Source organism: Eulemur rufifrons, chromosome 28, assembly GCF_041146395.1.
Source record: "Eulemur rufifrons isolate Redbay chromosome 28, OSU_ERuf_1, whole genome shotgun sequence".
Classification (NCBI taxonomy): Eukaryota; Metazoa; Chordata; class Mammalia; order Primates; family Lemuridae; genus Eulemur; species Eulemur rufifrons.
Genome location: NC_091010.1, coordinates 42,742,628 through 42,756,566, shown reverse-complemented (window position 1 = coordinate 42,756,566; position 13,939 = coordinate 42,742,628). Strand labels below are relative to the sequence as shown.

The 13,939-nt window shown below is 40.3% G+C and overlaps 1 protein-coding gene across 1 annotated transcript in view; it reads right to left on the bottom strand.

Moving 5' to 3' along the window:
* TBC1D12 (TBC1 domain family member 12) overlaps positions 1-10,711 on the bottom strand; it is a 93,453-nt gene extending 82,742 nt beyond the window's left edge. The window contains exon 1 of the mRNA XM_069460163.1: positions 9,705-10,711. Coding sequence (XP_069316264.1) covers positions 9,705-10,663 — 959 coding nt within the window. The 5' untranslated portion in view covers positions 10,664-10,711. The remainder of the gene's footprint in view (positions 1-9,704) is intronic.
* Positions 10,712-13,939: the final 3,228 nt, after the last annotated feature.

Sequence of the window (13,939 nt, the reverse complement as noted above, 5' to 3'; positions counted from 1 at the left end):
CAAAAACACAAAGAGCCCAATTAATAATAGGCAAAGGACAAAGATGATATACAAAGGACAAAGGTGATATACAAATGGCCAACACATGAAAAGATGCTCAACATCATTAGTTTTTAGAGAAATGCAAACCCAAACCACAATAAAATACTACTCCACACCCCTTAGGAAGGCTATAAGTTTTTTAAAAAAGGAAAATAACAAATATTCGCAAGAACGTGGAAAAACTGGAAGCCTCGTTCACTGCTGGTGGGAATGTAAAATGATGCTGCTGGTACAAAATAGTTTGGTTCCTCAATGCCTTAAACACAGAATTATCACCCGACCCAACAATTTCACTGCTGGGCATAATGCCAAAAGAATTAAAAAACAATGTTCAGGGAATATACCCAAAGGAACTGAAATAAGTAGTCAAAGAGATGTCTGCACTCCCATGTTTAATGTACATTATTCACAATAATCAAGATATGGAAACAACCTAAGTATCTATAAACAGATAAATAGATTTTTAAAATGTGGTACGTATACACAGTGGAACATATTCAGCATTGATAAAATAAGAAATTCTGTCATTTGCAACAACATGGATGAACCCACCGGACAGTATGTTAAGTGAAATAAGCCAGGCACAGACAAATACCATATGATCTCACTTATATTTGGAACCTAAAAAAGTAGGACTCACAGAAATAGAGAGCGGAATGATGGTTACTAGAGGCTGGAGGTCAGGGGTAGACAGGGAAAGGGGAGACATTGGTCAACAGGTACAAAATTTCAGTTATATAACAAGAATTTGGTGTTCTATTGCACAACATGGTGACTAGAGTTAATAATAATGTAGTGTAAGGCTGCTCACAGTGGCACACACCTGTAATCTCAGCACTTTGGGAGACTGAGGTAAGAGGATGGCTCTGAGGCCAGGAGTTCGAGACCTGCCTAAGCAACTTAGTGAGAACCCGTCTCTACAAAAAAATATAAAAATTAGGCAGGCATGGTGGTGCACACCTGTAGTCTTAGCTACTCAGGAGACTGAGGCAGGAGGATCACTTGAGCCCAGGAGTTTGAGGCTGAGATGAGCTATTTAGCCTAGGAAACAGAGCAAGACCCTGTCTCCCCTCCACCAAAAAAAAAAAAAAAAAAAAACCTAAAGAAAATATTTGCTTCAAAACTAGCAACACCATTAAGGCAATATTTATAAAAAAAAATTTAGCATTTCCTTTATATTGTAACATTTCTGTTACAGATATTGTACGATTGATTTTGTTAAAAGCTATGCAGCTGCCACAAGTATTAATATTTTACCACAATCTATACATGTAAGTTAGTCCTTCACACATGGACTGTTTTGCAAATGCACCAGTAACTGAAGAGTTTTAGGGTTTACTAAAATTAAATTAATATATCTAGATATATTTGGAGATGGCCAAATTTAAGGGTGGCAGATTCCAAGTCCCTGGCTTAATTCAATCTTTCAAAAGAGTACCAGAGATGAAATCAGTTATATCTGTTTGTGCAAATTGTTTAAAATATTTCATTGAACTGTTTGTCTCAGGCTGAATTTATTATACCTAGGATATTATTTAGAGTACTTGCTACAGTTAATATACAACTGAACTCTCTTAGTTGGTTTCCTAATGTTTTTCAACTATGACTCCCCTCCAACAATCAATTCTTCAGTTCCATCTTACATTGATCCAACAGAAACATCTCAGAAAGACAGGTACCGAACATACTTTGAGAATGTACCACTAAAACCATAAGGAGAGAGGTCCCAGCATGAGCTATCACTTGGCTATATAACTTCCAGTACCTTTCAAAAAGTTTTTAATCCAGTAAGTCTTGGAATTCCTACTATATGCAGTATAAGATTCTATGTCTCTATGCAGAGATAAAAAAACAAAAAAGAACATGGTCCCTACCTCCAGGGAGTTTGTCTCTTAGTAGAAGAAACACACATATAGGTAATTATAGAAGTCTTAATACTTTGTCCTTATCTCATGCAACCCTCTAAAATGGCTGATGAGTATATTTTCACAATCCACTTTAATGAAGCAATGTATAGAACTTGTACATTGGATATAAAAACTTAATTTGCAACAATTTTACACCCTCAGGGTTTTCCCTGAAGTTGTTTCTTTTCTGATCTACAACAGCAAAACATCTAGCCTAACAGCTATTTCGGCTCTTTTCCCACCGTCATCAAATTCCTTACAAAACATGACAACATCAGTTTTTCACATGACTCTCTATATTCGTATCACCTCAATTCCCTCAAAACAAAAACCAAATCCAAAGTTCACCTTCATTAAAGCTTCACAGAAAGGCTACTATAGTAAGTATATGTCACTCAATTTATTAGCCATTCCTTCTTATGGGGATTAATGTTATTTACATCAACTAACTGAATATCACATTTTTTTTTTTTTTTTTTTTTTGAGACAGAGTCTCACTCTGTTGCCCAGGCTAGAGTGAGTGCCATGGCATCAGCCTAGCTCACAGCAACCTCAAACTCCTGAGCTCAAGCGATCCTCCTGTCTCAGCCTCCCGAGTAGCTGGGACTACAGGCATGCGCCACCATGCCCGGCTAATTTTTTCTATATATATTTTTAGCTGTCCATATAATTTCTTTCTATTTTTAGTAGAGGTGGGGTCTCGCTCTTGCTCAGGCTGGTCTCGAACTCCTGAGCTCAAACGATCCGCCCACCTCGGCCTCCCAGAGTGCTAGGATTACAGGCGTGAGCCACCGCGCCCGGCCTGAATATCACATTTTTAAAAAGAGACTGACAAGCACTCAAAAACGACCACAATTGTCTCCAGGCCCCAGTGTTTCAAGTCCTACATCATCTGCCACAGTGCTATACAAGAGTCAATGCTCTGAAATGCAATTATAAATATGTCTCCCCTTGTTTAAAAACCCCATCAAGCTTGAGCCACATAAGGAGACCCCTATTTCTACAAAAAAAATTTTTTTAAATTAGCTGGGCATGGTAGTCCATGTTTGTAGTCCCAGCCACTCAGTCTGAGATGGAAGGATCCCTTGAGCCCAAGAGTTTGAGGTTGCAGTGTACTATGATAGCACAACTGTACTACACTCCAGCCAAGACAGCAGAGGGAGACCCTGTCTCTCAAAAAACAAGAAAAAGAAACGAAACAAAAAAATCCACAGCCATCAAAGGTTCTATGCACTGCCACTCCTCATTGAAACCAATTCAAATTACTTAGTCCTGTCAGACAAATTTAATCCCAACCTTTTACCTCGTTTTTGACTCTCTAACTCACACGTCCTAGGGACAATCATACTAATGAGTATCTGAAGTCCCACAAAGTGCTGTGCTATTTCATGTATAAATCTGCATATCCTATTGTTACCTGTACTGTCATCAGCCTTATTCTAACCCAAAACATCCTCATTAGCAAAAGAGTAAGCTTTCATGTTTCTTCTACCAATGTTAATTCTTCCTCAGTGCTACTGATGCATTCTCATACCTTCTTTTAGAACACTAATCAGGTAATATTGTAAGTACTGATTTTATAGGACTCCCCATCTTAAGTTTTTTAACAAAATGTTCTGTTATCTAATTTCTTTAGTGCCTAATACACATAACAGGACTCACTAGCATTTGTTGAATGAGTAAATAGTTAAGAAAATTGCAAACTAGCACAAAAGAACTCTACATGCATAGCTAGGAGGGTCCAAAAATAGCAAAAACAAAAAGGTTCTGTAGCAATCTTTAAATGTCTGAAGCGTGATCATGTAGAAGAACTGAGTTGTTCTTTGTGGCTCTAAAGGGCAAATTGGGACCATGACCATTACAAAGAGATACACTGTGCTTCAACATAAAGAACCTTCTAATAATTAATACCCTCAATAGGTTGCCTTGAGGAAACTGAGCTCCATGTCAGTAAAAGAATTCAAGCAAGGCTAAATGACAACTATCAAGTGCCTAAACTCTCTAAGAATAAAAAGGCAGACACTTAGTTCTGGGGTTGTCGGTGGTGCTTTGCATTGTTGACATTTTGTTCATGTCTGACCTAGAAAGTACTTCCTGAATTGATGCATGATAGAACCTGTCTTCCAGTAGCACAGCTGAAACCTGGATCCTGACCAAGGTAATTGTCTTTTTTCCCTAGTGTTACGTTTCCATTAAATGGACAACTAAATCAAAAGACTGTCTTTCAGTGGTCTTATATAAGAGCAAAACAATCTTATCGACTCATTAAAGTAAGTGGCTAGTTACTAATATTTTACTCAAGAAACTTTTATAATGGCTATATTCTAAAATTTTTCATTCACATGGCAGAGTTTTCAGTTATTTCATTTGTATGCCTAGGTTTTTTTAGACATATATTATACAATTTTATTTGTTTTATTTCGAAGTACTATAGAGGTACAAATATTTTTGGTTGCATGGATCACTTTTATAATATTTGAGTCATGGTTATAAGTGTGCCCATCACCCAGATAGTGTTCATTTTACCCGTTAGGTAGGTTTTTGCCCATTCCCTCCTCCCCCACCAACTTGATTTCCACTGAGTTTTACTTCCCTCTATGCACCTGTGTGCTCATCAGTTAGTTCCAATTTAATAGTGAGTTACCTGTGGTGTTTGTTTTTTCATTCTTTAGATACTTCACTTAGGATAATGGTCTCCAGTTCCATCCAAATTGTTGCAAAAGGCATTAAGTCATCCTTCCTCATGGCTGAGTAGTATTACATGGTATACATATACCACATTTTGTTAATCCACTCATGAACTGATGGGCATCTGGGTTGATTCCACATCTTTCCAATTGTGAATTGTGCTGCAATAAACACTTGAGTGCAGGTTTCTTTCTGATAAAATGACTTCTTTTCCTTTGGATGTATGCCTACATTTGAAAGTTAATTCCTATGCTAGTATTCTTGACAGTATTACTGTGCTTCTGAGAGTATATCACAGTTATTTGTTCCATGATTGTGCCGGTCACCTTATATAATAATTATCTATCAAAAGTTTTCTCTGGGAGCTCTCTGAACCATTACTGATTTAGGGTGCTACCCCAGTAAAAAATAAATAAAAGTTTTATTTTATTTAGTCTTTAGATAACAAATTTTGGCTACCAACACACAATTCTGAATCACAACAAATCCTTTGTTTTCCAAATAACATTCAAGCATTATCAATCTCTTTAACTCTAGGTAGTACTAAAGTAAAAAAGTCAATGGGAGTGGGGCTGTCAACGGTTATATAAGTAAAAAAAAAAAAAAAAAAAAAGCAACTTAATGTGGAAACAAATTATTTACCTTTAGTTTTATTTTATATTCCTTGTCCTGCTTTTCAAAAGCAGATAATGTGAGCATTTCATGTTTTTCTAACAAAACAAAAGTAAACTGTTAAAGTCCTTGAATAACTTTTTCCTGGGATAACAACAAAAAAATATTTCCTCTACTTGACTAAAAGATGGCTACAGTCTAGAAGAAAACCAGATTTGGAAATTCTAAATAATACCCAATGGATTATGGGTACTTGCATATTATAGTACTTGTGAAAATATGAAAAAATAGCACATAATTTGATTTCAAAACTATCATATTAAGTTCAAAATTTAAAATGTTTTAATCTGTGTGGGGGCTAAACACAAGCAGAGACAAATATTTTTTAACCAAAACACAAAAAATATCTAACATAAAACTCAAATTAAAAAGGAACTCAACCGCCAAATTCAAAGGTGATTTAAACACATTATCAAGTTCAGTCTCAAACTACCTCTAAGTAAGAGAGCGACTTGTAGCTTGGTTTCCTAACATAACCTTCTCTTAATTGCAGGAAAGAGCCTGCTAAAAACTTAAGACAGTCATATGGGTTTCCCTCCTTTTCTTCTTTAGGACACAGAAATAAGAAGTACAAGAAAGGCTGAAGCAGCAAATTTTGGAGGGGAGAAAGCCATGTGCAGTGTGCAGAATTTCTTCTTAGACATGAAAAGAATCAACGAGCAGCAGAAAGAAAGAAAATTAACACCTTTTTTGGCAAGCTATAAGTAATAAAGTTAGGCTGACACATAGAGAAGACCTTAAGAAGGCTTTACAAATTAAAGCTTTTCACAAAACAGGGAAGCATAACTAAACAACATAAAATGAAAATAAAAGACCTTTCCCATTAGTAAAAAGGAAGCTAAGATTTAATTAGGCAGAGATAATTTCTCAACCTAGTAAAGGTTGGCAAAGTACTTCTGTATTTTTATTTTTATCTGTTCTCTATTATAGCTCTGTTTATACTCATCATTACATAGTACCTATGACCCAATTTTAAATCAATTAAGCAATGTGAGCTATAAAGATATGTTGTACCTTCTTTCAGTTACTACCTGAGAAGACCTGCTTATCAACTAGGCATTTCAGTGATTACAGTCTGGGAACCACTTGCATCAGAATCACTTGGGGGCCTTTTTAAAAAGTTGGGTTCCGGCTGGGCTCGGTGGCTCACGCCTATAATCCTAGCATTCTGGGAGGCTGAGGCGGGAGGATCACTCGAGGTCAGGAGTTCAAGACCAGCCTGAGCAAGAAGGAGACCCCCGTCTCTACTAAAAAATAGAAAGAAATTAACCAGACAACTAAAAATATATAGAAAAAATTAGTCGGGCATGATGGCACATGCCTGTAGTCCCAGCTACTCCGGAGGCTGAGGCAGGAGGATCACTTGAGCCCAAGAGTTTGAGGTTGCTGTGAGCTAGGCTGATGCCACGCCACGGCACTCTAGCCCTGGGCAACAGAGTGAGACTCTGTCTAAAAAAAAAAAAAAAAGTTGGGTTCCTAGCAGACCCCATCCAAGATCTAAAGAATCAAAAGTGGGGCTTCAAGGAATCTGCATTCTTAATGTTTCCCCACTTTCAGGTAATTTTAAACACTGAAGTTTAAGAGTCACTGTAGTAGGGTCCAAGCAACTATCAACCAGAACTACCTGGGGATGACTCTTAGTGTAACTAACAGAGTTCCTAAGGATAAATAAGCAGTCTCAAAAAGGACACATTTTCCCTTTTTGAACACATTTCAAGATGGATAACAGATGTATTGCCTCAAATCTCCAAATGTTTCTACTCCTTCACAAAACCTTCCTACCACAACATACTAAGTATGAAATGTATGAGTAAGCCAAGTTAAACATTTCATGAACTTAAACTAAAAACTTGGCTTTGCCTGTCTATAAAAGTTCCTTAAAACAATAAAAGATACAAATATTTTAATGTTTCTCAACATTCTTTCCTTTCAGTTCCTTCTCAGATTTGCTTTTTAGTCAAAGCTTCAAGACTTCCGGAAATTTTATATCACTACACCAGAATCCATTTTAACACCCATCCAATCCCATGTATACATTATGTTTAAAAATTTACTGCACAGGGTGGCCGGTTAGCTCAGTTGGTTAGAGTGTGGTGCTGATAAAAATTTACTGCACAAATTGTGTAATGTTTACTCAGACAGTATGCAAAAATTCACTCCACTCTCTTCCTTTCTTCAAATAAGTGGATTTCAGGGATGGAGCTGGGGAATATAGTGGCCTTGCTATAGTCTGAATAATAGCACTTGAATCCTCACTATATTCCATATAACAAATACACAGTACTTAGAATGATACTTCATTTAACCCTCATGACAATCCCATGAGGTAGGTATTATTATCTCCATTTTATGGATGAGTTGCCTGAGGTCTAGATAGGTCCAGAATTACACAGCTAGTAAACTAATTCAATCCCAGGCAGCATTTTTAACCACTATACCATCCTGTAGTATGAAGATGCATCCAGAATTAAAATATCTAACTCCTCAATTCACTAAAACCTAGCTGACAACCTGAATCAACTGGGGGCAACTTTCTAAAAATGCAAATTTACCTGCCAAATGCAGGTCTCCTGAGGTTGTGGATTAGAGAATCTAATCTTATTAATTGTGCTTTTAGGTGATTTTGAAGTATACTAAGGGTTAGAAATTACTGTACAAAGTAGAACACTGGCAACCTTCAAGAAATAACTCATGGTTTGAAAGTTAAGGTCTTGAACTCCAGTTCAGTGATTAACTAAAATTTATTTATTACCCTATTCTCTCTTCCTACCCCCATCCCCAAGAAATTCTAAGAAAAAAAAATAGATCTAAAATTTGCTAAAGAAAAAAAAATTAGAGCTGCTGGTCTGTACCATCTACACATGAGAAACTAAACAAAGATCACTGATGTTTTTAGCATGATTACTCTAAGACAGAGTTAGACCCTCCCTGAAAGAAATATTCAAGGTAGAATTTAGATTTCCAAATTATCTCTATTTCCAATGTGTGGCATAGAGCAAGCACTCAGGGTATACTGGTTGAATTAGCAATCTCCAAAGCCCCTGCCAGGTCTGACATCTGACCTCAAAACATGACCAAGATAGATACAATGACTAATAAACACCTAAGGGCCACAAAGTGTCACAAACATAAACCTAACTCACCTTGAGATCTTTTAGAATATTTCCATTTACAAGCTTTGAATATATTTTTGCAACTATACATACAAATACAGATCTCACTACTATATATTTGTCCTATGCATAACACAAAATTAGAATTTCCCACTCTTAAGAAACTTTATATTTATTTGTAAATTTATACAAGCAAAGAAAAGGATAATAATGTAGAAAAGGAATAAGAAATTACAATCAGAAAATTGTGCCCTTGTGTCTACAAATATGTACACAAATTGTATAACCTTCTAAAACTTGAGCTGCAGAATTTGTTCTGATTATAGTCAAGATCCCTGAAAATGAAACAAAAACACACGACAGAGAACTCTAAAATGGAAAGTTTTACAAGTTGGGAATACTTTCCTATTTGCCTAGAGGTTTTTTTAAAAGTGTGTCAAAATCTAACTCAAGCGAAATTGCTTTTCAGTAATGTGCATTAAGATAAGTATTTCCTGTTTCCCTGCTTATTTATCCTATTCCAACAAAGCCCAATCCTGAAATCTGCAATGTCCAGCACCATAATTTAATTTCAAGAATATTATGTCAAATCATAAAAAATAAAAAATTGTTTAAGTTGTTGAAAAAAGAAGTCCGGGCCTATCTGGGGGAAGTAGCAAAAGAGGGGTTCCTAGATAAAGTGCCATAGTAATTTGACTTAAAAGGCTGGGATCAAATTCTAAACGCCAAAGTGCCTGCATTTTAATAAAGGCCACGGAAACAAATGAAACACAACCACTTCTAATTTCAAGAATTCCCAAACTTCCTAAATGGGCTTAGACTCCACGCAAATAAACAGCTCTGCAAAATGACTTTCTTTCCTTTTTCACAATCACGCCCGTACACAAATACCACCCTCTCCCCCAACCCAAATCCCTGTAGTACAACTAAAAAAAAAAAAAAAAAAAAAAACCTGGGACGAAGAAGGTTATCTGCTCTTCCAGAAGAGGCAACTGCAGATACGGCACTAGCAGGCCGGCCGGACGTGAATGCTCAGAAACCAGGTATGAATGGCAGGTACAGCCTCCGGCCGACACAGCAACAGAAAGATTCGCTCTCCACAGAGCTCTCGACTGCTACAGAAACCCAAAGCAAACCTAGTTCCTCTTCCCCTACTGACAAATCAAAGCTAAATACTGACGCGTGAGGGGTCTGCACGGAAGCGGCCACCCAAGCCGCTCTCCGCGAGCTCACGGTCCCGGCCCGGACCCCGCCCCAAGCCCAGACGCACCCTGAGGTGTACCTGGCGAAGAAGTCAGCGAAGCCGCCGCTCCGTCGAGCCCGGGCCGAGGTCCCCGCCGGACCCTGTTCCGCAGCGGGCGAGGTCACTGGCTGCCCCGTCGAGGGCAGGTGGTCGCCGGCGCTCTGGCGGCGGCTCACCTCGAACGTGTTCCGGGAGTTCAAGCGAACGTCTGAAAAGCCCAGGCGCGCCTCCGCGCCCCCACTAGTCCTCTCCGCCAAGGTGACGGGGGCCGCGCCCTCCTCGGGACCCCCCGCGCCGGCTCCCGGCTGCTCTAAGCCTTCGCTACTGCTACCGCCGCTGGCCAAACTGCCCCCTGAGCCGTTGCCCGCGCCCTCGTGCTCCTCGGCGTCCGCGGCCACCAAGCAGCAGCTCCGCAGCGGGTCCTCGAGTGGCGCGGCCCAGTCGGACGGGCTTCCCGAGCCGTCCGCGTCTTCGTCGCCAGGCCCCTCCAGGCGGAGGCGGCCGCAGGGGAGGCGGCGGAGTGACTCCCGGCCGCCGGCGCGGGCCAGCCCGCGAGCCTCTTCTAGGTCGCGACAGTCTCGGCCGGGCAGAAAGCCCGAGTCCCCGTTGGTCATGCCTCCGTGCCGCGGCGCGCGGGCATCCGCTGCCTCTGCGTCGCGGTGCTTGGAGCCCGAGCCCAGCGGGCAGGCGTCCGAGCGCAAGGCTGCCGAGGGTGGCGGGGCGCAGGCCTGGCCGGCGGGGAGCGAACAGTAGCAGAGCCCCGGTTCCAGCTGCCCCCCGGCCGCCGCGAGGTAACGCTGGAGGAGCTGCCGAGGCGGCGTCTCCTCCTCCTCCTCCTCCTCAGCCTCCTCTGGCGGTTCCACAGCGCCGACGCCTCCGCCTAAGCCGCCCGTGGCCCGGATCATTTTCCCGTCCTGGCCCACAGGCTCTGGCGCCGGCACCGGGAACAACTTGGCGTTTCTCCCCGAGCAGCCTCCGGCATCCTCCGGACCCACCATCTGGGGGCGGGTGGCCGCCGCTCGAGGAGATAGCGAAGGACTCCCCGGCGCAGGCTCGGCCGGAGAACAGCCCTGGGTGCTGGGGCCGCGGCGACAGCCGCAGCAACGTCCCCAGACCCACCCCTCCCACCCGGGGCCGAACAGTTGAGGGAGGGCAGGCACCCGCCTGGGCTCACGCACGCGCAAAAGTCGGACCGGTTGAGCCCCGACCTGGAGATTACCCGAACCATAGAGACGGAAGCTAGAGAGACGCAGGCCGCCAATCTGGGATCCCCAGCTGGATGGTGGAGGTTGGTTGGCCCATTCCGAGCCTGGCAATTCTTACAGAAGCGCGGGTATTGCTCGCTTAGCAAAAATTCACTTGTACTTCATTTGTGGGAGTAAGATACAATACAGGATGTTAGTGTGGTTAAGCCCTTCCAGTTCTAATTGGTCACCAGTCGAGTTTACGATTTTACATCCTTCTCCATCGCCACAATTCAGGTCCTCATGGCTTCAATAAGGAGGGTCAATACCCTCCCTTCTCCACTTCATCTTCAGAATACTACCAAAGTTATCTTTCTTACTTAGCACCATGTATCATCACATTGCTCTGTTTAAAGATTTCCGTTATCTCCTAAGGAAGGAGAGGATGTGAAGTCAGAGAGGGGCTATTGAAATACTTCCAGCACCCTGTGATAATAGATTAAAATGGGATGCTGACCATTGAGTGCAAATGAAGTGTATTTAAAATAGAAATCACAAGACGTTATAACTGATCAGAAGGTATGATAGAGAGGACCCAACAATTGCTACAAAGCTATGATGCTGAATCCGATATCCGTTCAAGAAATAGAATATTGGATTGGAAAAAACTTGATTAATAGGGGAAATACATCTGGTAAACTAAGAGACTGGAAATATCCACCATAAAGTTCTAAAACTTGGGTTAGGGGTTAGGTTTGGAGACAAAGATTGAGGGGTCGTCTGCATAATGCAACTAAATGGGTGAATCATGAGTGACATCACCTAGGAAGAAAGAAGAGGGGTGGGGCAGGGACTCAAAGGTGTCATTATTTCGGGATAAAGAAGCTGTATTTCAAGAGATTAAAGAGGCACCAGTGGTAGATAAAAAAGCAGCAAAAAGACCACTCATTCTAGAAGTATGTTAATGAAAGTGAGGACAGAAATAAGAAAATGGAGTAATAATCAGAGGAATAATTATTGTCAAGCCTTTAAAATTTTTTATATAAACATATATACAGACACCAAAAGTGAATATAACCTATTTATAAGAGAGATAATAAAATATGTCAATAAAATGGAAATCCATGTGCCTACCACTCAGTTTAAGAACATTGAATGTCTTTTATAATGAGCATTATTGAAGGCCCTAGGGAAGGACTAAGCGCATTTATTATGATGATCTTTCAAAAGGAAGAAATGACTTCCAGGATACAGGTGAAAAAGTTAATATAAGAAGAGAGAAAATATTTGTAAATTACGTATCTGATAAGGGTGTAGTATCCAGAATATATAAAGAACTTGTATAACTCAACAACCAAAAGACAACCCAACTAAAAAATGGGCAAAGGACGTGAATATATATTTCTCCAAAGAATATGTCAATGGATACTAATAAGCATATGAAATGAAATATCATTAGTCATTAGTGAAATACAAATCAAAACTACAGTGAGATAGCACTCACACAAATTAGGATGTCTATAATCAAAAAAATGGAAAATAAGTGTTGGAGAAGCTGTGGGAAAAGTAGAACCCTCATACATTGCCAGTAGAAATATAAAATGGTGCAGCTACTGTGAAAAATAGTTTAGTTGTTTCTCAATAAGTGTAGAATTATCATATGAGCCAGCAATTCTATTCCTAGGTATATGCCCCCAAAATTGAAAACATGTTTGAACAAAAATAGTTTACATGAATGTTCATAGCAGTACTATTCATAATAACCAAAAGGTGGAAACAACCCAAATGTCCATCACAGACGAATGGATAAACAAAATGTGTTATATCCATGTAATGGAATATTACTCAGCCATAAAAAAGAAATGGAGTACTGATACATACTACAATGTGGACGAATCTCAAAAGTATTATCCTAAAGTCGCGCACGATGGTGCGCACCTATAGTCTCAGCTACTCAGGAGGCTGAGGCAGGAGGACCATTTGAGCCCTAGAGTTGAAGTCTATAGTGTGCAATGATTGGGCCTGTGAATAACCACTGAACTCCAGCCTGGGCAACACAGCAAGGTCCCATCTCTAAAAAAAAATCATTATGCTAAATCAAAGAAGCCAGACACAATACAAAATAAGTAACATATTCTATAATTCCATCTCTATGAAATATCCAGAATAGGTAAATCTATAGAGACAGAAAGGTGATTACCAATGGCTAGAGGAAGGGGAAAACAAAGAGCCTAATGGATATAGGGTTTTTTGGGGAGGGATGAAATGGAATGAATATGGAGTGAACATGAGAATGTTTTCGAACTAGATGGAAGTGGTGGTTGCACAACATTGTGAATGTACTAAATGCCATTGAGTTTACATTTTAAAATGGTTAATTTTATGTTATACAATTTTCACCTCTATTTAAAAAATTTTATCTCAATATAGGAGATATCTGGACATAAAGACAATTACATGATGGTAAAGATGAACCTAGCACTCTGGGAGGCCGAGGTGGGAGGGTCACTTGAGCCCAGGAGTTCAAGACTAACCTGGGAAACATAGCCAGACTTCACCTCTACAAAAAATACAAAAATTAGCCAGGCGTGGTGGTGTGTGCCTGTAATCCCAGCTACTTAGTAGGCTGAGGCAGGAGGATCACATGAGCCCAGGAGTTGGAGGCTGCAGTGAGCTATGATGACACCACTGCACTCTAGCCTAGGCAATAGAGTGAGAAGACCCTGTCTCAAAAAACAAACAACAAAAAAAGATGAGGGCAGCTGAGAGAGTCTAATCTCAATCTTTTGTCTTTTCAACCTTTATCCCCTCTGCCTAGAGAACGTACCCTACGATTTTCTTCCTGCTGTCAAGCTTTTCCTAACTTGTTAACTTATCCATTTCTAGCTACCACTATATTTCTCCTTCTATGAACTCATACTACTTTTAAACTCCAGTTTTTCTAAACCATTTATTTTGTTCATCTTCCTTTACCATGGTCAACAGCAGCAAAAATTTTATGAACCACAGTAGCCCATATAATCCTACTATTTTCTCAGTGCAGACTTCAAAATGGAAACACATATTTTCTAACTTTGTATTAAAATGTAA